Below are 26,820 nucleotides of genomic sequence, written 5' to 3' on the forward strand. Positions count from 1 at the left end.
TTTTTCCCCTTGATTGAGGGGTTAGCTCCTGCTATTGTGGAACCTGACAAGCCCCAAATATTCAGGATAGGCTGGTAGGTTGGAGACCTAGGGAAGAGCTGTAATTCAATTTTGTAGGTGGTTTACTGGCAGAATTCTCTCCTCCTTCAGGGAGGTCAGTCTTTTCTCTATTCAGGTCTTCAACTGCCTGGATGTGACCCATCCACATAATGAAAAGTAATCCGTTATGCTCTAAGCCTATTGATTTAAATATTAATCGAATCCCAAACAATCCATGTAGAAATATCCATAATAATGTTTGACCAAGTATCTGGGTACCACAGTCTCCGTAAATTGACACATAAAATTAACCGTCACAACTGGGATCCTGTTACAACTGCAAAATTTCAGACCCTGCCACAGACAACTGTCCTCCTTAACACACAGAAATCATGCCATCCTACTATTACATTACTATCTTTCTTTGATGCAAGTTAAGGTGCTAAGAACAACCAGATACCATTTCTCTCTGCTTTATTTGATTTCAGCAGGGATGTGAGACAGTGTCCAGCCTTGTATGATCAAGGGCCAAGCCCTTGGTTATGTTCACTGAAGGGGTGATGTGTTCACATCCAATGGCTGATTTTCTCCAGCACAATGGTTACAGGGTGGTAGAATCATAAGGAGCAGTGCTTGAAGAGAAATTCTCTGGTCATTAAAGAAATGCTACCATTAAAGACTTATGATCAGGCAAATAGGGTAAATAGAATCCATATGTAGAAAGATAAGCAGAATAGACACATGGAAAAAAATATCCATCATCATTAGCTATCAGGGAAACTCAAATCAAAACCACATCGAGATTTCACCTTACACCAGTTAGAATGGCCAAAATTAACAACACAGGAAACAACAAGTGTTGAAGAGGATGTAGAGAAAGGAGAACCTGCTTACAGTGTTGGTGGGAATGCAAGTTGGTGCAGGCACTTTGGAAAACAGTGTGGAGATTCCTCAAAAAATTAAAAATAGAGAAACATTATGACCCTGCAATTGCACTACTGGGTATTTACCCCAAAGATACAGATGTAGTGAAAAGAATGGCCATCTGTACCCCGATGTTCATAGCAGCAGTGGCCACAGTCACCAAACTGTGGAAAGAGCAAAGATTCCCTTCAGCAGACAAATGGATAAAAAGGTATGGTCCATATATACAATGGGAATATTATGCCTCCATCAGAAAGGATGAATATCCAACTTTTGTATCAACATGGATGGGACTGGAGAATATTATGCTGAGAGAAATAAGTCAAGCAGAGAAAGTCAATTATCATATGGTTTCACTTACTTGTGGAGCATAAGGAATAACATGGAGGATATTAGGAGAAGGAAATGAAAAGTAAATTGGGGTAAATCAGAGGGGGAGATGAACCATGAGAGACTGTGGACTCTGAGAAACAAACAGAGGGTTTTGGAGGGGAGTGGGTGAGGGGATGAGTGAGCCTGGTGGTGGGTATTAAGGAGGACACGTATTCCATGGAGAACTAGGTGTGGTGCATAAACAAGAAATCTTGGAACACTGAAAAAAATTAAATTAAAATGTTAAAAAAAAGAAAGATAAGCAGCAGTTATACACTAGAGCTGGGAGTAGAGTATCTGGGCAGGAATCCTAGGGATAAGTGTATCAGTTCAGAGCAAGCTCTGGGACAAAGTGTTGGGAGCAGGTGACACACTAGAGTCAGAGGGATTTTTAGTAAAGGCACAGAAGTTAGTGGGAGATAGGAAGAGTCATCAATTGCATCATCATGCAATTGCATCAAGGTCACTCTTCCTAGAGTTCCTGCAGCTGCCTCTGGGGTTCCTTCCCCACAGAGGTTCCTGGCCTGAGGGTGTGTGGGAAGAGGTCCACCACCCATTCCCAGTAGTAGCCTTTGTGAGAAGGGCATCTCATTGGAGGTGTCCATAAACTTGATGCCTTTGTACCATGGGACCAATGGAATTGGGAGAATTGGCCAAAGAATGAGTGACTGGAAGACCATGGCATCTGAGCTACCTAGGGAAGGAGGCAAAGTATGTGGAAACCTAATCATGTAGAGAAAAGCAGTAAAGGTGCCATGTAATGGGTTCTGTAGTCCTAGCCCATGAGGGAACTCAGCTCAGAGAGCTTAATTTGAGCCAGACACAGCAGTTGCTTGCTAACATGTGAGACTGCCTCTATTCCTCACAATGCAGACTCTTCTCTGCGTAAGGGGGCAGAGATTTGTCTTTGACCCCTGAGGTACTGCTTGGAATAGCATGGAATTATTCCTTATGTAATGCAATTATTCTCTTAGTTAATATATCTAAGAAATTCACACACCTCTATATTCCTTCTGTAAATGTACATAAAGAGTTGAAAAGGGGCTAGTGGTAGGAAATGACACGTGAGACCTGCCAATAGAGGCATAATTTGTACACTGGTGATACCTCACCTATGCCATCATTTATAGGATGGTAATGTGAAACTTGGTACTGCTTTTAATTTCAAGAATTATGACTGCTTGTGGTCTAAAGTCCAAATGTTACAGAAGTGTGGAAAATAAATTGCACAAGTGTCCTTTTCAACTCCTACCTGTGATTCTGAACTGCCAATTGCTGATCATTGAGAAATTACCCACAGAGCCAACCATAATGTGAGGTTCCATGCTACTGTTGTTTGGATGTGCAACTAAATGTCTGATCCCCCTTAAGCACACGGACATGGAGCACCTTTGTCGCCTCTCTAACAAATGCACTGGGCAAACAGGCTGACTTTCTCTCACTCTCAGGAGCTAAAGTAAGAACTCTCCCACAGTGCACCTTCAGAGAAGGGGAAGGGGCAGTACAGTGGATAGATGAGAAGACAAATGCAAGCGTGGTGAGAGGTGTGAAAAGGTTCATTTCCCATTCACCAGTGTACAAGTCATAAAGTTGTTGATGGTATGCCTTTGAATGCACCCAAGTGATTAGGAATAAGAAGTAAATACATGTGAGTCCTCATCTTCCTTCCACTGAACTCACTAGCTGGTAGGCAGCCCTTGCAAAGCCCCTATTGTTCCAGGCCACATGCCTGCTTCTGCAGGCCTCCAGGTAGAGCATCTGAGTCACACTGTTTCCAAAGGCCAATCCCTGGAATTGTGTGTGTACCTTCTCACCAGAATTTACCGACATATTACCTGTGGAGTCAAGCCTGTGTACCTGCTGTGCCAGGGTGAACAATGTCAGGAAGAGGACAGGGCCTTTCAGTCCTGGACTCACTGGCTCATGGTTGGGGCAGGAAAAGAGTGATCTAGGACACACAACACACAATGTGCAACATAACTCTTTATTATGAAAATAAACAGCGATCATGTGTGAGGAAAGTACATGGAACAACTGATCCCTCAGGTGCTTATGTTACCTGGCCTGTAAGGTAATTTTGATTTCGTGGTCAGCCAGGCCTCCATCCCCAGTCATGGGTATAGCCTTAGGCTGGAGGAAAGAGAAACAGCGATGACGTGGACATCTAAGGCTTCTTTTAGGTGGTTTGCTTGAAAGCCTCCTCTGGGATCTTGCCCTCATTCTGGAGGGAAAGAGTTGGGACATCAGAAGAGCCAGATCCGGAGTTTCATTCCCAGGCCACCCAGCCTCCATTTTCTTGGCCTTACTGAAGGCCCAGAAATGCCCAACGGTAGCCCGCTTAATGATTCCCAGACCTCACCTTGAGCATAGTGAAGACCTGACCAGCTCTGGCATAGTTCCACTCATTGTCCTGAAGGCACCTGGAGTGGAAGAACAGGTGATCTCCATTAGTACCACAGTACAGACATGCTGACCGTGAGATGCTAAATCAGTGCCAGTTCTTTGCTGGGATGCATGTACCGGAATGATCACTATGTGCAACGATGAAGAAAGACCTAGTGAAAATGTCTATCACTGGCATTCATGCCCACTAGAATTCAAAACAGAAAAATAGACCTTTCCAAAAGAACAAGGGAACTTAATATATATTGATAAAAAAAGATATTCAAGAAAACAAATGGGAAATTTAAAAGTACAAGTTTCCAGTCATTTTTATTGAGATATAATGCACATACCATTTTATTATTTTTGTATGCACATACCATTTTAAAGGGTACAATTCAGTGTTTCCTTAGTATAGCTACAAGATTACACAATCATCACCATTATCTAATTTCCAAATAATTGTATCTAAAAAAAAACCTCATTAAACATTTATTGATCAAAGCCATACCAGTGCTGTGTAAAGTAGTAAGTCATTGTGGTTTTAATCCACATTTCCTTAATGACTAATTGTTGAGAAGTTTTTCATGGGCTCCTTGGCCCCTTGTGTATCTTCTTTGGAGAATTGTCTATTCAGACCATTCTACCACTTTTTAAATTGGGTTGTTTGTCCTTTTATTGTTGACCTGCAAGCATTCTTCATACATTCTTGTCAGATATGTGATTTGCAAATATTTTCTCCCATTCCTTTGGTGGGATTTATAGTCTTTTGATAGTGCTCACTGGTGCACAACACCTTTTAATTTTGATGAAGCCCTGTTTATCTATTTTTTCCTTGGTTGCTTGTGCTTTTGGTGTCATATATAAGAAACACTTGCCTAATTAATGAAGGCTTATATGTATGTTTTCTTCCAATTTTTTAATGGTATTAGCTCTTACCTTTAGAATTTTGATCCACTTACAGTCTGTTTGTACATGATGTGAATCCAGGGTCAAAATTCCTTGTTTTGCATGTGGATATCCAGTTGTCCCAGCACCATTTGCTGAAAAGACTATTTTTTTTCTCATCACATTTTTTCAGCACTCTCACTGACAATCAATTGACCGTAAATGTGAGAGTTTATTTGTGCACTCTCAATTCTACTCCGTTGATTCATGCACTGTCCATATGCCAGCACTGCATAGTTCTGATTACTGTACCTTTTTAGCGAGTTTTGAAATTAGGAAGTGTGAGTCCTTTAACTTTGTTCTTATCTCTCAAGATTGTTTTGGTGCAACTTATATGTGAAATTTAGGATAACCCTGTCAATTTTACAAAGAAGGATTTTGACGGGGATTGTGTTGAATCTGTAGATTGCTCTAGGTATTACTGCCATCTTAACAATATTAAGCTATTTAGAAATATTCCAACCAAAGGAAAGGGATTATCTTTCCCATTTTTAAAATTTTTTAACAAAGTTTTATGGATTTCAGAGTGTAAGATTTGTGCTTCTTTTGTTACATTTGTTTCCAAATATTTTACTACTCTGATGCTATTGTAAATGGGTTTATTTTCTTAATTTCATTTTTGGACTGCTCATTGCAAGTACATAGAAATAAAAACGAGTTTTGTATATTGGTCTTTTATCCTACAGCTGAATTTATTAGTTTTATTAGCTTTTTGGTGGATTCTTTCAGATTTTCTATATATAAAACAATGTCATTGAGCATTATAATATTTTTTAATCCTTCACATATATAATAGTATGACACCTTCTCCATGTACTCACTCTCTTTCTTTTTGGAAGCAAACTATCCAAAATGTTATTTTTCCAAATTTCCTGTGAGTTTCTTTGATTCACACTCCTCCACCCAAGTCGCTGTCGCAACTTGCCCTTTCCCATGTACACCCACCACTCACTTCTGAGACCACTCGAGTTTCATTCCAGACTGAGTGGAGAAAGCATGAACCATTTCCTGCTGCTCCTGGGAGACGGTGGGCATGGAGCTGGAAGTTGGTGTAGGATCTCGGTAGGAGAACGCATTCCAAGTCTCACTGGGGGTAGCATCTCTCACAAACAGCTCATCATTCACGATGCATAGACTGGAGAGAAAATGGGCCCTCAGACAAGTAGATGAATGTACAACTCCACATCCAGATCAATGATCCTGTTTCCACTGCCACTCAGCAACTAGATTCCTTCCTTACCCCTACTGTATGCCTGCCATCCTCCCCAGATTCCGTGGCTTGTGCCTCCACCCCTTCACAGAACCCACCTTTTCAGGGACTATCTACCAACCTCACTAGATGTGTACTTAACCTGCAACCCAGGGATGATTTTACACGCACATTTATCCCTTACAATAGCCTAAGGGAAGGGGCAGCTAATCCCCATTTTCCAATGAAGACGATGTGTCACAGAGAGGTCATGTGATGCCAGTGAGTGCTGGGGTCAAGAAGAAAACCCAGTGCTCTAACCCCAGAACCCATACTCTTAACCACCACACTAGACTGCTTCTTGGATCTACTTGTTGGCTTTCCACAATAGTGAGAAAACCAAGATGTCTTCACCACCACGCTCCCACAACCCTGAGCCCAGGCTGGGATGAACATTCCCACCTTCAACGTAGCGCTCACCTGGAATTGCTGGCAGGGATGGTGATGAAAGTCCTGGTGAAGGCGCGAACAGAACCCTGAGACTTTCCCTCCACTTCAACAACAAACAACAATACCCTCTTAGAGTCACACATACGTCACATGCCCACACGGTGTTCCCCAGTCAGGGTCTGTCCTGATATTCATGCTGAAGGGAACTATTGTTAACTGGGAGTTGGGGTGTCTGGTATGGGGATGCCAACAGTACTGACAGTCTACGCCCAGTGACAGGGCCTCTACTAGGTGGCAGGTGCTGTGACAACCATTCCACAAGTTCAATTGATTCATTTTTCACTCTGAGAGGTGGGCATTATTAGCTCCATTTTGCAAATGAGGAAACTTAGAGGTTAAGTAAACACCTCAAGTAGTTCTTGGAATAAGGATTTGGGATGACAGCCATGAAACTCCATAGACTGTGTCCTTAATGCCCAAGTTGTGTAGGGCAGACCAGCATAGATCCAGTTCAGACCAGGATGGTTTGGGGACAGAGTGGAGGCAGAACACAGTGGGAATAGGAAGAGAAGGAAAGGGATCAGGGAAGCTGGGGCAGTTCTGAGAGGGATTCCGGCCTGCGGGAAGGGAGCAGTGGGGCATCTGGGGAGGGACTCTATGCACACTCACCTTCCTTGAACACCCCATGGACAGTGAAACAGAGCATCCTTTCCTGAAAGGGAAGAGTCCAGGTGCTAAGTCACCTAAACTTCCTACCCACCCATGGCTTTCTGGGGCTGCCCTTGGGAGGAAGAATGTGCTCACCGTCTGGAACCACATGTCCACCAAGAAGGAGCTGAGATCGTGCTGTGTTTTGGGCAGCACACAGAGGGAGCCCACGATGTCATATTTTGTGTGATTTAGTGGCTGAACACACAGGGCTAGGGGGAGAGGAGAAGCAAGCGAAGTTCATGGGTCACCAAACCCTGGGCCATAATAGTTAATCCCTGCACACCCTGTTTCCCTGCCCAGTCTTCCTCATCACACACGCACAGGGGTCCTTGGGCTTCTTCATATTCCTGCTTTCCTTGAAGTACTCCCACAAACTGCTTCTAACAGAGAAAGAACAGAAAGTGGTAGTGTGCCCAGTGTGGGTGATTCCAGGAGCTGCCCTGTGTCTTCTGGGGAGCCACAGAGCCCAGGAATAGAGACTGGGCTTTGCTACTTACGGGCCTGGGTCCTTGGGGTTTAAGGGAATGACCAGGGAGAAGCAGGCCTCATCATGGTAGGCACCGAGGAGACCCTGACGGTCTCCAAAATCATAGATGAAATAGTACCTGTGGGAGAGTAATGAGGACAGTCTATCTCTGTGGTCTGGATCCCAAATGAGATTTCCAGACCCAGTCAGCAGTTCTGAGCTTGGGTGGCCTCACCCATCCTAGCCATCCCCTTCTCCAGATTCCCAGGAGTACTTACTGCTGCAGGAACTGCAGGACTAGACTCTTCAGGGCATCAGATCCTTTGTAGCTTTCCTGGAATCAAAATACATTTGAGACTATGTGGCTGATAAAACCTCCCTTGTAATAGCCCAAATGTTGTTTGATCAATTTTCCCTCACCTTGCAGGGCTTTAACAAGCAGGGTGTGTCAGTATCAGTGATAACTGGTGGTGATAACTCCTGGCCATCCTGGAGAAGGGAAGAAGAAGTCAGCAGTGGAGACCAGGGAGGTGGCCCTGGATGATCAGGGGGAAAGATGAGCCCAAGAGAGGGTGAGGGTCAGAGGTTAGGTATGAAAGCGTACTGGAAATTACATGGACAAGATTAGAGTGTGTGTCTTCAACATGACATCTGGAAAGTATTTACTATTATATGCAACTTTTTTCTGGTGTGTGTGTGTGTGTGCGCACGCGTGCGCATGCACATATTTTTCCAGAGAGCATATTCATGTCATTTTCAGGAGTCCTGGTACCCTAAAATGGAAAAGGGTCTGACACAAACATGTAATCTAGAGAAGACCCAAAGAGCTTGAGAGCAGGTGTGGTAGTGATCAATGTTAGTAAGAGACAATGATGAGTGTAGTCACTTACCAGGCGTAACAACTTAGGAAAACAGTCCTTGATGGCACTGTCCAAAATCCAAAATAGAAAGAAGTGACTGATAGGTCAGGGTTCCGAAGCCTCCCTCCTATCCTTTCCCTCCCTTCCCTCCCTCTCCTTTCCACTGGGTAGCTTCCACCTAGACTGCTCTGACTCCCTTCTTCAGTGCCACCAGAAGCAACATGTGGAGCTCCAGGGATGACTTCCCCTCCCTGTATCCCTTACTTCCTCCAAATCCTCACTGAAGACTCCCGAGAGAAGAGCGAAAGGAATGGGAGCCCAGAGCTCTGCTACATCACTAGGGGTCTAGCATCCTGAAAGACCCTGATATCCCCCAGGGATGTCCCAGGATGTTGGGGCAGGGAGGGGTTTGAGGCAAGGCCCAGGAGGCAGGGAGGGAGGAGGGGATGAAGACAGAAGAGCGAATGAATGTAGGAGGGCAGAGGTAGGAGATACATAATGGAATCAGTGACTAAGGAGTAAGAGAAAGCAAAGCAAAGGGAGGGGAAAGAAGCTCTACCGTGGTGGCAGGGATCAGGAAGAAGAGAGAAGAATGGGGAAATGGCTCCCTGGTTGCAGTCCTATCCTTCATCTTCCCTGGCAAGCCCTGGCACCCAAGGTAGGAATGGAAAACATGCAGGTGTTGGGTTGGGGGCCCACTGCATGCTGGATGAAACTTTGTCACCTATGTGAGCCCAGTCTGAGCTGGGGAACGAGACAACCACAGGGGCAGGAGATTTTCCCCAGAGGGAGTATAGGGTCAACCCCCAGGTCAGCGTGGGGCTGAGGGTCTGTCGTCCCCTCTCATGATCAGTGCCTTCCCTCCTGATGGACCCTGTGCACGTGCACCTGTCTTAGTTGATTCCTAGCCTGAGGAATCATATCTGTGCGGGACTACCCAGGGCTTCTCTGAAGGATCAGTTGCGGAGATGTGATGTGCGGAGGGAAAGGAGGGGGCAGTGCCTCTGAGAGGCTTTCCTTCTGTCTCCTCAAGCACCTCTGCCCTCTGCCTTCCATTCCTGCCTCAGAAAGGCCTCTGCTCACTGGTAGTCACCCATCTCTGGCCCATTGACTCAGGAACCCTGGTTTCTCCCAAGCAGGGCCTTACTACTGGCATCGGGTCAGAGGAACGGATATCGTGATGGTAGGACTCCAGGACCTTGGCCTCAGCATGGGGCAGGAAAGCCACCATGGTAGCCTGAAATTAGAGTGGGCAACCCTTTTGGAGTAAGAGAAGGAGGTCCCCTTTCAGAACAAGGGAGAGAAACTCAATCTCAGTAGGGAGTAGGAAAACCTGTCTCAGCACTGAGGCCCTGAACTGGAGGACCCTTCTCAGTTCAAAGCACTAACATCTGGCTCAAGTCTGGTCCCTCCTGGTCCTGGTGAGGAGGAGGAGACTTGCTTCCAGGAGCACACTCTTGGAGGGCATTCTAAAGAACACTGAAAGCATAAGGAGGGCACTTGATGTAATGAGCACTGGGTGTTATATGTAACTGATGAATCACTAAATTCTTCCCCTGAAAATAATAATGCATTAAATGTTAGCTAAATTGAATTTAAATAAGAAAAATTTAAAAAGATGTTTTTTTTTAAAAAAAAAAAGAAAAGAAAAATAATTCTGACTGCAGTGAGGTAGAAACAGACTCCAGACCAGGAGAGCAGGTGAGCAGGTCAGAGGAAGGAAACTCCTTACAGCTGAAGGACACAGAGAGAGGAGTAGATGGGACCTATGGTCCTTCTAGAGGACTAGGGTTGTAGCTTCCTGCATACATGCATTCTCAGGGACAGTTCAGGTTCCCAGGACTGAGGGTTCCCAGGAAGTGTGAGAGGTGTTCACACTGACCTTATGTAGGTGGACTCGTCTGGAAAGGTGTCACACAAGGGGTTTCCTTCTAGCCAAAGCTCTTCAAGCTCCAGTCCTTTAATCTTGTTTAACTCCCACAGCAAGTTCAGCTGAGAAATATGGGGAAGAAACTGGAAAAGATTCCCAGGGAAAGAGACACAAGGGCCCTGCACCCGATCTCCCACCTTTCCACCCAGGTACCTTCTGTTGCCTCCTGTCATTACTCTGATGAGCACTACCACCCACTGTCAACCCCCAACTTTGATTTGGCTCCCTCTTCCCACCTCATTTTTGGAGAGGTTCAGGTTCTTGACTGTGGGGGCCATCTCTATAATGTCAGACAGACCATCTAGCCCATACAGTTTGTTGTTGCTCAAGTTCAAGGACAATAGCTGTTGATGAAGAAGAGTTAGAGTGACAACTACTACCAGGGACTCAGAGACAACTCTGTCCTCCACCCCATGTGTCCCACCCCTACCATTAATAACAGCACTGGGCCCAAGGTCTCACCTCAGGGTAATTCTCTTCAATGATCTGCAGGGTGGCTGCCATGCAGTTTCTTCGGTTCAGGATTATATCTATATCATGGCCTACCAAGTCTTCAGGAAGTCGAGAGGAGGCAATCAGAAGGCTGAGAGTGGGGTCTAGGGCCAGCACCAACCCCTTCTCACATCACCATCCCTCAGTCTCCATCCCAGAAAGATCCCTGTGCCGTCACCTGCCCTAGAATTTTTGCTGTTGTGTACCTGGGTCAAAGCGGAGACACTGGAGGTCAAGAGCTTGCTGGGAGACGTCATAGCGTTTGTTCATGGTCAGCTGCAGAGAGAGACACAGAGAGCCACTGGGAGGCTCCAGTGGGGATAGGGAAATCAGGGGCTGAAGGAAGAAGAGGTGGGTGTGGGTGTGGGCATGCAATGGGCCTTGAGTCTGCATTACCTTTAGCTGCTCCATTTCTTCTGGCTCCAACTTATACCTCACAGAGTAGGGTACAGAGGAGGGATTGACAAAGATAGATATCTGCAGGAAGGAGAGGTGGGGCAAAGACCAAGAACTTTAATTCCAACCAGCCCTGCCCTTTCTTCCTGCCCCAGGACTAGGGAGAGGTAGTGCCCTCAACACATACCTTTCGGTTCTCCTCATCATAAATCTTGCAGCTGACATCCTTCAGTGCAGAGGCAGTGCCAACATCCTGGACAAAGAACCGAGCCTGGTTTTTCATGTAGTGAAACTGCAGGAAAGGGAGGCAACATTAATTTTGGAGGATAGAGTCTTCTGGCTCAGTTGGCTTCCCCCACTCACACTTCCCTATGCCCACTCATCTGGCTTCACCATCCTCTCTTACATCGACTGGAGTGAAGGGGACACTGCAATGGCTCTGGATTGAATTCATTAGCCATGTCTTGTCATACTTTTTCCCATAGGGAATCTAAAGGTGAAAAGAAGAGATGGGAGTGAGGAGAGACAGCATAGAATTAAAGCTGGAAACAGACCCAACAGTGTTCTTATCTGACCTTCTTTTGAGCTACATAGAACTTCAAAAGAAGGGACCACTGGCATTCTTTCTTATTTTCGTGCCAAATATGGATTTTCTAGACCCTCTGATGAAGGAAAATCTCCATTGAAAAGCTCTCCTCCAAATAATTGACGTAAGGTTGTGTAATGTGGTCTTCCTTTTTTTTTTTTATAAGGTTCCAGGATAGTCTATCTAATGCAGACCTTGCCAAGACACTCACATTGATCTTGAACCATTTCCCTGGGTTTCCATTTTGTGCGTTCACCCCCATTTCTCTCTTCAGAGTTTTTCTGTCTCTCCACACAGTAATATGGATATGGCCTTCATTTTGCCATTTCACTCTCCTCTTGTTGTGCCGGGTGCTATAGGGAGTGCTGTGGAGGAGAAGTGGAAAGACAAAGGTAGGGCGATAAATGCTAAGAAAGTCTTCTTCTATACACCCTCACCTCTCTGTCACCAGGAATACAATTAGGATCTCTTAACCATTATTCCACTTTTGGCATCCTTCAGTTTTCCAGTGAGAGAAGAAAAAGACGACCAGGGAGAGTGAAAGAGTCACCTAGTCCCAGGGGCTGCTACATGCAAACCAGTCTGCCTGATCACTTACTGTCTTATTTTGGGGTCCTCTTGGACATTTCTCATCAACACATTTCCATCATTCTCCTGGAGGTATGAAAGATGAGGCTCATATCCACCACATTCATAATGAGGGTTCCTCTTGAAAAAGTCACCGTGGAATGAACTCCAAATTTTCTTTCTTCCTTGAGGTGAGCTATTACCATCATTGTATTCTCAAAAGGGGAAAAAATACAAGATTGAAGACATGTCAGTGGCCCCCTTACCATGTATACATCTTAGGCTAACACCATGGTAGGACAAGCAAAGTGTCAATCTGCCCTAAGGGTCCAATCCCCCAAACCCCAGAAAGGAAACTCCTCTGCTTGTCCAGATAGGAGAGCCTTATTTGACAGATGGGATTATCAGGGGAGGATCCTGGGAGAGGAGGAGGAGGAGGTTATGTATTGAACCTTTTAAAGAATGAAGCAGGATTTATAAAAAAACAGAGGTCTATGCATCCATGGGTTAGACTGGAAACCAGCCATACACTAGGAAGACATCTGAATTGTGCCTTCTTTCAGGCTTGTCTAAGTACCACACCAATACCAGGGAAGCATTCTTTCTCATGCTCCCCAAATTTAGTCAGCCACCAAACTGATCCCACTAACACTCAGAAAGCTGTACTTCCTTTGCTGGCGTAGTTCAAGCTTTAATGTCAGGTGGGACTGATGTAACAGCCTCCTAAGCTGTTCCACTCCCTCCAGCCTTGTTGTCAACAATACTCAGTTTGAGATACCCAGAGTGAGTTTTCTTTTTTCCCAGCCTGAAATGCCTTTCAGGTGAGGGGACAACCCTTCCTAACCTCGGCTCCTCTATAACAAGGATCTGAATTACAAACTGGGATGATATGTCAACTACCATTTCCAAGTGTGCACTGATTCTTCTTTTTTCATTATATTATTGATTTCTAACATGGGTCCATTATGATTAGAGAACACGCCCTGTGTGATTTCAATTCTCTTAAAATTTGTTGAGGTTTGTTTGATGGTCCAGGAGATGCTCTAGCTTGATGAATATTAGATAGACATTGGGGGGGACGTGCCTTGCTGTCATCGGTTGGATTACTATATTTATGTTGCATAGATCCTGTTTATTGTGTTATTCAGATCTCCTATATTCTTGCTGGTTTTGTCTCTAGTAATTTTATCCCTTGTTAAATGGGAGGGGGCTGTTGAAGGCCCCAACTATAATTATGGATGTGGTTATTTCTTCTTTCAGCTCTCTTAGTTTTTTTGTTTCATGTACTTTGAGTCTCTGTTGTTTGGCCCATACACATTTAGGATCATTATGACTCCCCAATGTACTGATCGCTTTATTATTATGTAGTGCCTCTTTCTTTCTCTTATCAATTTCCTTTAATCTGACTTCTACTTTCTTGGATATTGTAACCACAAGTACACTTAGTGTCTTGGTGCTATTTCATCCTGTATTCACTCCTAGGAGTTGTATTGATATTCGCCATTCCCCCTGCAAATACTCCCTGCCAACATATATAATTTACATATGGAAAGATTTGGAAAATTTTCTGGTATCTACAGAAATAAGAGGCCATTTCTCTCTCCCACAGTGGATTCACTAAGGGTATTTTATTTTTACCACATTCAACTGAAACAGTGAAATAGCAGATAATAATGCTAGTGGTTTGGGTAGGCAGTGAGGGGAGAATTAAGGTACCTAGACTGGTAGAAAACAGCTTCCTTTTGGATTCTAATATTTAAGGCTCTCTCAGTTTGTGTGTTGTACATTTTGTACCTTAATTACTCCATGCTGTCTTAGGGCACACTTATGAGTAAAAGTCTGTTCACTGGTGATTGATCCATGATATACTGATTACAGCCATGTTTCAGATTAATTCCTCTGGGGAGTCACTGCTTTCAGTGTGTGGCCTTGCTGTCATGACAGCCCTGCTACTCACCACCTTTGGGATGTTCCCTGTGTGGCGCCAGAAGTGGAATTAAACATGGGCAGAGCATTTGATGCTGAAATGCCAATGGCTCAGTGTCAAAACTTGGAAGTGGCCTGGAGTGCTCTCTCTCTCTCTCACTCCACATCCAACTGTTCAGGAAATTCTCTTGCCTACTCTTTCCAGTACATCCATAATCTAGCCATTTCTCACCACCACTATTATTACCACCCTGGTCAAGACCCCAAAATCTATCTCCTGGATTATACTGTCTTCCAACTGGTCCTTCTATTTTCATCCTTGCTCCTTTACCGTCTGTTTTCAGCCCAAGAGTAGAACATAAATCATTTTACTCTTCTGCTCAAAACAATGGTTTGAAGCCCATCGACATGATAAAAAGCCATGAGTTCATAATGATACTAAACAACAATAACAACAACAAAGAGAAACCTTATTAGTGACCTTTAGAGAATCCCAGGAAAACAACATGTTTTCATAAAAATCCACCGATGAAAGGGAACGATCAAATATTAGAAAGAAGAATAATGGTCCATAGTCAACATACAGTCTACAGAGCATCAGAATCATCTTTGAGAACTGACATTACTTCAGAAATAATGTTGTCAAGGGGGAAGTGTTAAAAATGAGCTATCAAACAGCTATAGCAATCCCCAGACTGACCAGCTAAGTCTAAACAGGACCAGAGGCCTCCCTAAAGAAGGTGATTTGACAGAAGCAATCATAATCACAGCCTTGTTTTGGGAATCTCATAGGAGAGTGGGCAAGTGATTAAAAATTCAGAGAGATCACACACACACATACTTTCGTGCACGTGCATATCCACTTACTGAAGGTTTGCATCTCAGCACAATCCCTGTCTCACTGTCGTTGTGCCAAAATCAAAGATAACAACAGGAGCATCAGAAATCAGTTGGTGCCCTTCACCCAGGCTGCCTGGGTTTCCCCTCAGTCTCTACTACAGTATTAATTGATCCTCACACAAAGAAACGGTTGTGAGTATCCTTTATGACATGATGTGTGTTCACATGGTACTTCTTGTGTTGATTTGGAATTCTGCCTACATCACTGCTATGCCATTGAGCACATGACAATGGCGTCCCTGCTGTGGTAAGGAAAGAACAGGGTGGAGAAGTAAACCAACACTTGCCTAGTAGGAACCAATACTTGATCAGAGTTGAGCAGACTCAATAGAGTTTTTTTGAACCTCCTCACAGAAGTCTAAAAATGATTGTATCCACAGTCCCTTTCTAGATCATGAATATTAGGCTCCCAGGATTTCTCAACCAAGTCAGTGGTGGAGCAGAAATTGTGTCCTCATTGATTGGTCTGCCTCCACATCGTAAGTGTTCCTCCAGCTACTGGGCTGCGTCTCCTTTATTAGTGGACTTTTAGATCTCAAGGACCAATTTCTGTGAGCAGACAAAGGATGATGTTTTGTGAGCAGGAGTTAGTCACTCCTGCTTGGGCGGATCCAGGGGCTTTGGACCAAGTGGAGATATAGGTCTTGAACTAGATGGATAAATCTGTTTGGATCGCAGAGTTTGCCAATTAAGAGTCACTTTGAGGTGGCATTGTCTGGCATATAAAAGGGCTTAATCAGTATTTGTTAAATGAATGTAGGCAATGTAGATTTGTGATAAACAAAACCACTTTTGAGAATCCATACATCTCAACCACTTCCACCCACATCTACTTATTCTAGAAAAAAAAATGGACTGCAGAACTATTTCATAAACTGCTTGTAAAACTACCATGTGTTGAATTTGTCTTTTGTAAAATTAGTATTTTTCACTAGTGTACAGTTATATCTAGAGCTGATTACTCCCCTCTTGATTAATGCTGAAACTACTGCTTTTCTGATCTGAGGAAAGGAGGATTTTGCAAACTGGTGGCAGAAATGAACAGAGGCTTTCCTTAAATCTAGCAGATATAGCTGGTGCTGGTATGTATACGAAGAATGTTCTGGACCTACATGCATGTCTGTGGGTGCTCAGCTTTGTGACAGCCAGTACTGTACTTGTCTCAGAGGAAAGCAAGAGTATGTGCATGAGCATGTGTGTGTGCATGGGCATGTGTTAATATTATCTGTTTTACATTTGTATAATTAGATTACATTTGTATACATTTATATAGTTAGATTACAGATACATGTATTTCAAATCATGTTGGAAAGTTCATTGCCACACAAAACAGGACCTAATGTACATTTTCTTTTCATTTATTAAATACTATATATATCCAATTTTTGCTTCTTGTTTTTAATATGCCCTTTAATTTTTTACATCTTTGCATTTTAATATTTGAATTGATTTTCAAATTTAAAGTATTAGGATTCTCTATACAAGGTATTTCTAATGAGGGAAACCAAATTACCCAGTGGAGCATGGCTTGGGATTTAGGACAGTTCCAAGTCTGTACTCTACAGCTTCCCAGAAGAAGCACATCATATTTTAAATTATAAGAGATAATTTCCTAAGAATATTTACACCAATATATTGTGCAAGAGAGTCTAATTTCCTACAGTATGCTTAACCATTTTTACACTTTGACCAAGACATTTCACCTCAAAATGTCCTATGCTGAAATATATACTTATAATTATATGGCTGTGCTTTATAGGCTCTTTGACACAGAAAAACAATGGGATCTGGGAGTGGCTGATACTGATAGAAGAGAGGTAGAAATGATTGTCCCTTGAATCAAGGATAGGAAAGAAGGGGCATGGTACCTGACATACAGAACAAAAAGGCCAAGGGATGGACGTGCCACAGAAAGATGAGGGTGATCACTGGGAAGAGAATGAAACACTTAATGGGAAAGGTCTAGGAGGAACTGAATTCATCCTGGCAATATGCACCTCTCTGGAAGTCTTTCTTTCTTTCCATGTATAACTTGTCTGTCTTTGTTACTTCATCTTCAAGCTGAACACCAAAGAAAGAGTTCCTATGGTCTAAGAAGGGAGAGATCATACAGGGGAAGAGCATGCAGTGATGAGTTTCTTGGACGAAGGGCTAGAGTTCAGATCGTGTTGGTCCCAGAGACCATAGCCAATATTGTTCATTGGACTTTGGGTACCATCCCCGTGTTCATTTCAGCCCTAACACAGAGTCATACATCATTTGTTATGGGCACAGGACTAGAGGGCAGATCAATGAGGGTTTGAATCCTAGTGCTAAATTCTATGTTCCAGGGAAAGTAACTTTGACTTCATGGTGACTCACCTTATTTTTTTTCCCTTAAATTGAAAATAGTAACAGTTTTGCCTCATAATTGTGAAAATAAAGTTAATATATGGAAATACATGGAAAACACCTGGTGAAATGCCTGTGACCAAATAAACACTGTAAGTAAGTTAGCTATTATTAGGCCAGTACTTAGTACAACATCTGGTGTTTAGTAAAGGATGGATGGGTGTTATTCATTCATTGTTAGTCCTCTGGGAAATTAGAAGGAAAACAGATTAATGTATGGGAGAAGATCATGGTGTCAACTATTAATGTATTTATAAAGTAGCGGCAGAAAAAGCAGGACAGGCTTGGTGGGAAATGATCTGACATTGATCTAATTAAGAGAACCAAAATAAAATGCTTACACTCTGATACAGGCATACAGACCGGTTTGAAAGGGGGCTTACATCTGAGTTCCAGGTATTTTTGCTAAAAATGTATTATTATTTAAAAAATGGTGAGACACCTGGGTAGCTCAGTTGGTTAAGTGTTTGACTTTTGATTTTGGCTCAGGTCATGATCTCAGAGCTGTGAGATCAAGCTCAATGTCAGGCTCCATGCTGCTTAAGATTGTCTCTATCCCTCTCCCTCTGCCCTTCCCTCCCACTCATGCTCTTTTTCTAAAAAAAACGATTCAAGTTCAAGTGGCAGGCTCAAAAAGCAAGACAGAATACTCCTGATACCTTATGCTACTACGTGAAAGAAAAGAGAGTCAGGATACAAAACTGTATATTACAGAGTGATGTCAGCAACAAGATTGACTAGGAAGCTACAAGGCTTCCTTCTCCCACAGAGACACTGAGTTAACAACAATATATGAGCAAGAATATCTCTGTAAGGACTCTGGAGGTGAACAGAAAAAAATACAGCATTAAAGCCCTTATAAAACCAGGGATTTTAGCTAAAGAGGTAGTGAAATTCATGTTGTTTTGTGGGATTGTTCATGTCCCTTTGCCTTTGTGACATAGCACAGAACAACTGGGAGGAAGCCGCCTATATTCCTTCTCCTCCCTTGGGATGGAAATAAGAGTGGACCATGTATCCAACATTCTGGCTTGTTAGGGGGCTGATTCGGGATGAATTTCTGTCTTGTGTAAATTAGAAAACTTACTGGGCTTGCATCAAAGTTTAGAAAGTGCTGAAAACAGAAGCAAGCAGTAAATGAGAGCTTCAGTTTCACAGGCAGATGCCAGGGAGAGCAAGAGACCAGAAAGGTATGAAACGTCCTAGAACTTCCAGCAAGGTTGACCTTAGTGAAGGTCATCCCCTGAATGAAACCTGTACACAACAACTGGCAGAGCTGGTTGCTTTTTCAAATCCCCAACTCTCAGCAAAAAATTACAAGGCCTATAAAGAAACAGTGAAATATGATCCAATTAAAAGAATAAAATAAAACTAAATAAATAATATAAATAATAAATAAATATTAAATATTAATAAGTATATATTAATATAAACATCCATACTCACAGAAATATATTTATATATCACAATATTAATAAATATTTAATAAATATTAATAAGTAAATATAAATACATTAATAAAATAAATAAATAGTATAAATAAAATAATAAATAAAATAAAACTCCAGAAACTGACTGTAAAATAAAAAGATCTATGAGCAGTCTGACAAAGAATTTTTTAAAAAAATTTTATTTATTTATTTGCAAAAGAATGAGAGAAAGCATGAAAGGGGAGAAGGTCAGAGGGAGAAGCGGACACATTGCAGAGCTGGGAGCCACGATCCCAGGATTCCAGGATCATGACCTGAGCCAAAGGCAGTGGCTTAACCAACTGAACCACTCAGGTGTCCCCAGTCTGACAAAGAATTTAAAATAAATATCCTAAAGATGCTCAACAAGCTAAAAGTGAAAACTGACAGATAACTGGATGAAACAAGAAAACAATGTCTGAACAAAATGAGTACATCAAGATGATAGAAACGACAAAAAAAAAAGTAAAAATTTTGGAGCTGCAAAATACAAGAACTGAAAATATATAAGGTAGAATTGGTAAGGCAGGAGATATAATTAGTGAACACGAAGACAGGTCATCTGAAATCACTGAGTCAGAGGAGCAAAAAGATAAACGAATAAAGAAAAGTAAGGAGACCGATGGGACTTATGAGGCATTATAAAGAAGAACAATATATGCAGTAGGGGAATCCCAGAAGAAAAGAGAAAGGGGCAGAGAGCTTTTTTTGCAAAAATAATGGTTCCATATTTCCTACATCTGAGGAAAGACATGAACATGATGATTTAAGATGCTGAAGAAACTCCAATTAGGATGACTTCAAAGAGAATCCCACTAAACTACATTATCAAATTGCTCAAAGTCAAAGACAATGAGAGAATCTTGTAAGCATCAAGAGAAAAGAAATTTATCATGTACAAGGGAACTTTTTATAAGATTACCAGTTGATTTGCCAGCCAAAACATTGCAGGCTAGAAGGGAGTGAGATAATATATTCTAAGTACTGAAGTAAAAAAAAAAAAAATAACTGTCAACCAAGAATACTGTATCTGGCAAATTGCCTTTAACAAATGAAGGAGAAATTAAAACTTTTCCAGATAAACAAAAGCTGAGGGAGTTCATTATCACTAGAATTCTTCTATAAGAAATATTAAAGGGAGTCCAAGTTAAAATAAAAGGATAGTAGACAGACACACTATGCTGTGTGAAAATATTAGATTCTGAAATAAAGGTAAATACATGGGCCAATAGAGTAACCTGTACTATTGTAATTTTGGTGCATTAAATGACAATGAGAATTTAAATGACAAATATTTTTAAAAACTTATAAATCTATGTTAAGGAATATACAATATATAAAGATGTAATGTGCAACTTCAATAGCAAAATGTAGGGCAGATGGAGGTGTAAAGCAGTTAAGTTTTTGCATGCAATTTAAGTTAAACTCTTATCAATTTAAAAAAAATGCTATAATTTTAAGATGTTTTATGTAACTACAATGATAACCACAAATAAAAAAATCTATAGAATATATGAGAAGGGAATCAAACCATATCACGACAAAACATCAGTTAAATACAGGGGGAGACAGTGAGATAGGAAAGTAGGGGAAAAGAGCTACAAGACATACAGAAAATAATGAACAACAGGGCAATAGTAAGTCCTTCCCCATCAGTTATTGCTTTAAATGTAAATGGATTCATCTCCTCAGTCAAAAGACACAGATTGGCCAAATACTACACTTGATCTTAGCCAAAAGGCCGAGAAGCGATGGCCAAATAGATTTTAAAGAACTTGATCCAAATATATGCTGTCTACAAGAGATTCACTTTAAATCTAAGGACATAGAGAAGCTGGAACTGAAAGCATGGAAAAAGATATTCTATGCAAATAATAACCAAAAGAGAGCAGCAGTGGCTATACTAATACCAGACAAAATATACCTTAAGTAAAAAACTTCCAGAAAAGACAAAGAAGGACATTATATAATAGTAAAAGGATCAATTCACCAAGATGATATGACAATTATGTATGTATGTATGGACTAAACTACAGAGTTCCTAAATATATGAAGCAATCTTTGATAAAATTGAAGGGGGAAATAGATAGCAACACAATAATAGTAAGAGATATAATGCCTAACTTTCAATAATAGATAGAACAACCAGACAAAAAGAATATCAATAAGGGAATAGAGGACCTGAGCAACGGTATAGATTAATTGGGCCAAACAAATATATATGAAACACTCCCCCAAGAACAGCATATATTCTTCTCAAGTGCACTGGGACATTATCCAGATTAGACTGCATGCAAGGCCACAAAGTAAGTCTTTTTTTTTTTTTAAGATTTTATTTATTTATTTGAGAGAGAGAGCATGAGAGGAGAGAGGTCAGCAGGAGAAGCACACTCCCCGCTGAGCAGGGAGCCCGATGCAGGACTCCAGGATCATGACCTAAGCCGAAGGCAGTCACTTAACCAACTGAGCCACCCAGGTGCCCAGAGCCTAAGTCTTAACAAACTCAAGAAGAGTGAAATAATATGAAGTATCTTTTCCAATCACAATAGAATGAAACTAGAAATCAGCAGTATAAGGAAAACTGGAAAATCTATGAATGTACTGAAATTAAACAGCACACTCATAAACAACCAATGGGTCAAAGAAGTAGTCACAAAGGAAATTATAAACTACTCTGAGACAAATTAAAATGAAAATACAACATACCAAAACATATGGGATGCAGCACAAGCAACACTAACAAGGAAGTTTATAGTTTCAAATGTGTACATTGAAAAGATGAAAGATCCCAAATCAACAATGTACTTTTTTACCTCAAGAAATTAGAAAAAGGACAAGCAAAACCCAAAACTAGCAGAAGGAAGAAAGTAATTAAATAAGAGCAAAGATAAATGGCATAGAGAAAGGAAAAACAATAGAAAAAAATCAACAAAACTTTAGAGTTGGTCTTTTGAAAAGGTAAACAAAATTGACAACCCTCTAGTTAGATTCACTAAGAAAAAAATAAAAAGATCCAAATAACAAAAGTCAGAAATTAAAAAGGGACATTACAACTGATACCACTGAAATGAAAAGTATTGTAGGAGTATATTATAAACAATTGTATGCCAACAAATTGGAAAACCTAGAAGAAATAAATTCCTAGAAAAACAGCAACTACCAGGACTGAATCACATCTGAAATAGAAAATCTGAACAGGTCAATTGTGAGTAAGGAGAGTGAATCAATTACCAAAAATCTCCCAACAAAGTAAAGCCCAGGACCAGATGCCTTTCACTGGCAAATTCTATCAAATATTTAAAGAAGAATGAATGCCAAATGAAACCCGTCCAAAAAATTGAAGAAGGAACACTTCCAAACTAATTCTATGACACCAGCATTTCCCTTATACCAAAGCCAGACAGACACTACAAGAAAACTATAGGCCAATATCCTTGGTGAATGCTCTTTCAAAACCCTCTAGAAATATGAGCAAACCAAATGCAACACCACATTAAAAGGTTTACACACCATGACCAAGTGAAAGTTATCCTTAGGATGCAAGGATAGTTCAACATGTGATAATCAATCATTGTAATACACTACATTAACAGAATGAAGGGCAAAAACAAACTCATCATCAAAATTATGTAGGAAAAAATTTACATAATGTAAGACACTTCCATAATTAAAAAAAAAACACGTGACAAATTAGGGATAGAAGGAAACATCACTAATCAGCAGAGGGATGCAAATAAAAACCACCATGAGATACCACCTACCTATTAGGATGGTACAAAAAACCAAACAGAGTAAGTGTTTGTGAGTATGTGAAGAAACTGGAAGCCTCATGCACCTTTGGTGGAAAGGCAAAACAATAAAGCCTTTATAGAAAATAGTATGAAGAATCCTCAAAAAAAATTAAAAGTAGAACTACCATATGACCCAGAAATCACAATTCTGGTTATATATTCACAGGAATTGAAAGTGGAGTCTCAAAGAGATATTTGAACATACATGTTCATAACATTATTCATAAACAGCCAAGAGGTAGATGGTAAAATGTTCACTGATGGATGAATGGATAAACAAATATTGGTATATGTATACTACAGAATATAATTCAACCTTAAAATGGAAGAATATCCTGTCACATGCTACAAGATGGATGAACCTTGAAAACATTATGCTTAATGAAATAAGCTGGTCACAATAAGAGAAATACTGTATGATTCCACTCTTATGGTGTATCTTAGGTAGTCAAACTCATAGAAACAGATAGTAGAATGGTAGTTATTAGGGTCTGGTGGAAAAGGGCGAGAGAAGCTGCTGTTTCAGATAGTTTCAGTTTTGCAAGATGAAAAAGTTCTGGAGATTGGTTTCACAAATACGTGAGTATACTTAACAGTACTGAACTATATACTTAGAAATGGTTATGATGATAAATTTTGTGTTCTGTGCTTTTTGCCACAATTTAAAAAAATGTACATTATAATACATTACTGAGAAGTAAATATTAGTGCAAGTTTATGCTTTGTAGTATAGAGGTGTCTCAAAAAGTTGAAGACAGAGCTACCCTATGATCCAGCAATTGCACTACTAGGTATTTACCCCAAAGATTCAAATGTAGTGATCCGAAGGGGCACATGCACCCGAATTTTTATAGCAGCAATGTTCACAACAGCCAAACTATGAAAAGAGCCTGGATGTCCATCAACAGATGACTGGATAAAGAAGATGTCTGTATATACTATGCAGCCATCAAAAACCCTGAAATCTTGTCATTTGCAACGACATGGATGAACTAGAAGGTATTATGCTAAGTGAAATAAGTCAATCAGAGAAAGACAATTATCATAAAATCTCACTGATATGAGGAGTTTGAACAAGGCAGAGGACCATAGGGGAAGGGAGGGAAAAATGAAACAAGACAAAACTTGAGAGGGAGACAAACCATAAGAGACTCTTAATTTCAGAGAACAAACTGAGGGTTGCTGGAGGGGAGGAGAGTGAGAAGGATGGGGTGACTGGGTGATGAACACTGGGGAGGGTATGTGCTATGGTGAGTACTGTGAAATGTGTAAGACTGGTGATTCACAGACCTGTACCCCTAAAACAAATAATACACTATATGTTACTAAAAAAAATAAATAAAGTTTATGTTTTGATTTACAAATACAAACATGAAGTCAAGGTAAAAGAACATAAGAATGTCAACTGTGTTTAAAAATGGTTGGCTGGAATGCAGATATTTATACTTTCATATCCACAATTCACTTGTATACAAGGCTGGGTTGAGGTTTTGTCAGGTGTTTGAGGGGGAAGCACTACTCTTATTGACTCATTATGCAGCACAATAGAAACAATTTATTATTGATAATCAGATCCCCCCATCTTTTCTCTGATTAATAAGCTACAACAATTTGGAAAGTTCACCCAATTTATCCTGATCTCAAATTACTTACATGTAAAAATCTGGGATTAAAGCTAACTACCACCTTAATCAAGGTATAAAGTATACACCACACCACCTTGATCAAGATATATTGCATAAACCACATGGGTATATACATACCAAATTAGTCTTTTTTTCTCTCATGTAAACCTGTATCTACATTCTGTCACTACATATTCATTTTGTCTGCTCTAGAATCTCATTTTTTTAAATGGAATCATATATCCTGTATGCCTTTGTGTCTGGCTTCTTTAAGTCAGCACAATGTTTTTGAGATCCACCCATGTTTTTGTCTTTTTTTTATTGCTGAGTAATATCCTATCATATGTATCTGTATACCTTTGATATTATTTTAATGAGACTTCAGGAATAAGTGAAAGTAGATCTTTATGTTAAATCAGCCATATTTCTTGATCAGTTTTCTATTCTTTTATAATATATATATTTCTTCCTTTATCATACTTCTATCTCTCTAGAAAATATTATCTTAAGGTCCTATTCTACTTTTTCTATTTTTTTATAATCCTTCATTACAAATCATTTGATTTGTTGAGTTCTTTCTGTCTCTTCCATCCTTACCCTGGGTCATGATTGTCTCCTGCAAAGAAAGCTTCACTGCCAGGTCAGTACTGTGCTCATGGGTATTTAGCTTTCATCTACACCTTGTTTGTTACTATTGGCATATTATATGTATTTATTAATGTAATATTATTATTCCAAAACCACAAGTATAAAATTTTGAATGAAATATTGTTAAATATTTGCACTGTCATTATTTAAATCATTCAGGTAGTTCTAGACATTGTTCACATACTAGAGCCATTTGGGGAGACTGAAAAAAGAGGAAGGAGTTAAGATGACAGAGTAGTAGAGGGACCTTAAGCTTGCCTCATGCCTCGAATTAAGTGGAGGGAGCCTTAACGACAGAGAGGAGAGAGAAAGCAGCAGGTAAATTACACAAGAAAAATTCTTCCCTAAAACCACTGAATGGGAAAAGGAAGGGGGACTGAATACCACAAGTTACTATAAGCATCAGAATGCAAAGTCTGAAATTTAGAAGTCCATGCCATCACCAGGGTCATGCCTGGTGGGCTTAGCGGTGCTCCTGTGGGGAAGGAGGGCAGAGATCCGAGAGTGGGCAGTGTGGTCTGAAGTCGCATGGGGAGAAACAATTCACCTTCTTAGAGTGCATGTGGGAATGGTGGCATAGCCTCTCTGGGCACAAAAGAATTGGCAGTGGCAATGTGCTGCCCTGTTCCCTAGCATAAGAACAAAGACACCAGCAGAGGGCAGCAGACCTTGGTGTCGACGTTTTGCTGCACTTTACTATAATGTCTGAATCACATTGCAGTTGTGCCACCCACAAACGAGAAAAGTGTGGTTAGACCCTCCGCCAGAGGACCAGTGTAGGTCCAGACCATGTGGGTTCCTAAAATTTGGAGTTTTGAAACCCAGCTACAGGTCTGGGATAAAACACAGGCCTACTGTGCAACCTGGCAGGCAGATAGCTCAGACACAGACAGAGGGAAGGCATGGATATGACAGAAACCAGGGGCACAAGATGGGTGATTGTTTTTCTGTGAACAGTGAGAGGTGTAAACTCCCTGCTTCAGGGACAAGAGTGGGATGAGGCCATTCCCTATCCCTGCCATCAGCCCTGAAAGAGTTCATTGAGCAACATAGTGCTGCCAGTGGAGGCTGAAGCTGCTTACAGCAATCCCCATCCCGCAGCACCCTGCAGGAGCATCTTTCCTCAGCAGTTCTCCTGGAATCAGTGCAGCAGGCCCCACCGCTAGAAGACCAGAACAACCCCTCATAGGCACCAAATTTACTGATCATAGAGTGCTGCAAAGTTTCAGCTCTGAGGGAAATAGGATCTAGCCGTTGCTTCTTCTTCTTCTTTTTAACCTAGCTTCTTTTAACAAGCAGACCAAAAGACACCTAGTTAAAACTTGCCATACAGTGGACAAGGTCAAAACAACCCCTACTGCAAGCAAAAAGAAATTCTGCAGAGGACTGACCTGAGGTAGGAGTAGCCAAAACACAGAGGCAGAGTGCATATAGGACTTTTTTTGTGGGGGGGCTTTTTGGGGACCTCTTCTTAATATAGCCATTACTCTCAGGAGCAGGAATATATCAGGCTTTTCTAACAAACATTCAAAAAAGAACAGTGACCTAGACAAAATAACAGGACAGAGGAATTCACCCCGAAAGAAAGAACAGGAAGAAGTTAAAGTCCAGGGATTTAATCAATACAGATATAAGATGTTTGAACCAAAATTTAAAAACAACAATTATAAGGATATTATCTGGGCTTGAAATAAACATAGAAAACATTAGGGGATCACTTACTGCAGAGATAAAAGAACCAAAAACTATTCAGGCTGA

The 26,820-nt window shown here is 41.1% G+C and overlaps 1 protein-coding gene and 1 pseudogene across 1 annotated transcript in view; both read right to left on the reverse strand.

Moving 5' to 3' along the window:
- Positions 1 to 3,312: 3,312 nt before the first annotated feature.
- The window catches only part of LOC101679560 (nuclear RNA export factor 2), a 31,776-nt gene continuing 8,268 nt past the window's right edge, over positions 3,313 to 26,820 (reverse strand). Inside the window, exons 3-22 of the mRNA XM_004777128.3 lie at positions 12,344 to 12,527; positions 11,957 to 12,110; positions 11,566 to 11,649; positions 11,347 to 11,451; positions 11,160 to 11,240; positions 10,970 to 11,039; positions 10,734 to 10,822; positions 10,508 to 10,615; positions 10,224 to 10,333; positions 8,372 to 8,408; positions 7,902 to 7,970; positions 7,760 to 7,815; positions 7,513 to 7,620; positions 7,337 to 7,395; positions 7,109 to 7,224; positions 6,974 to 7,016; positions 6,335 to 6,407; positions 5,618 to 5,800; positions 3,695 to 3,755; positions 3,313 to 3,556 (exon numbers count right to left, since the gene is read on the reverse strand). Coding sequence (XP_004777185.1) covers positions 3,512 to 3,556; positions 3,695 to 3,755; positions 5,618 to 5,800; positions 6,335 to 6,407; positions 6,974 to 7,016; positions 7,109 to 7,224; positions 7,337 to 7,395; positions 7,513 to 7,620; positions 7,760 to 7,815; positions 7,902 to 7,970; positions 8,372 to 8,408; positions 10,224 to 10,333; positions 10,508 to 10,615; positions 10,734 to 10,822; positions 10,970 to 11,039; positions 11,160 to 11,240; positions 11,347 to 11,451; positions 11,566 to 11,649; positions 11,957 to 12,110; positions 12,344 to 12,527 — 1,835 coding nt within the window. The 3' untranslated portion in view covers positions 3,313 to 3,511. The remainder of the gene's footprint in view (positions 3,557 to 3,694; positions 3,756 to 5,617; positions 5,801 to 6,334; positions 6,408 to 6,973; positions 7,017 to 7,108; positions 7,225 to 7,336; positions 7,396 to 7,512; positions 7,621 to 7,759; positions 7,816 to 7,901; positions 7,971 to 8,371; positions 8,409 to 10,223; positions 10,334 to 10,507; positions 10,616 to 10,733; positions 10,823 to 10,969; positions 11,040 to 11,159; positions 11,241 to 11,346; positions 11,452 to 11,565; positions 11,650 to 11,956; positions 12,111 to 12,343; positions 12,528 to 26,820) is intronic.
- Positions 20,635 to 20,751, reverse strand: LOC123393431 (annotated as a pseudogene).

Source organism: Mustela putorius, unplaced genomic scaffold (assembly GCF_011764305.1).
Source record: "Mustela putorius furo isolate JIRA1106 unplaced genomic scaffold, ASM1176430v1.1 tig00000842_pilon_pilon_pilon, whole genome shotgun sequence".
Lineage (NCBI taxonomy): Eukaryota > Metazoa > Chordata > Mammalia > Carnivora > Mustelidae > Mustela > Mustela putorius.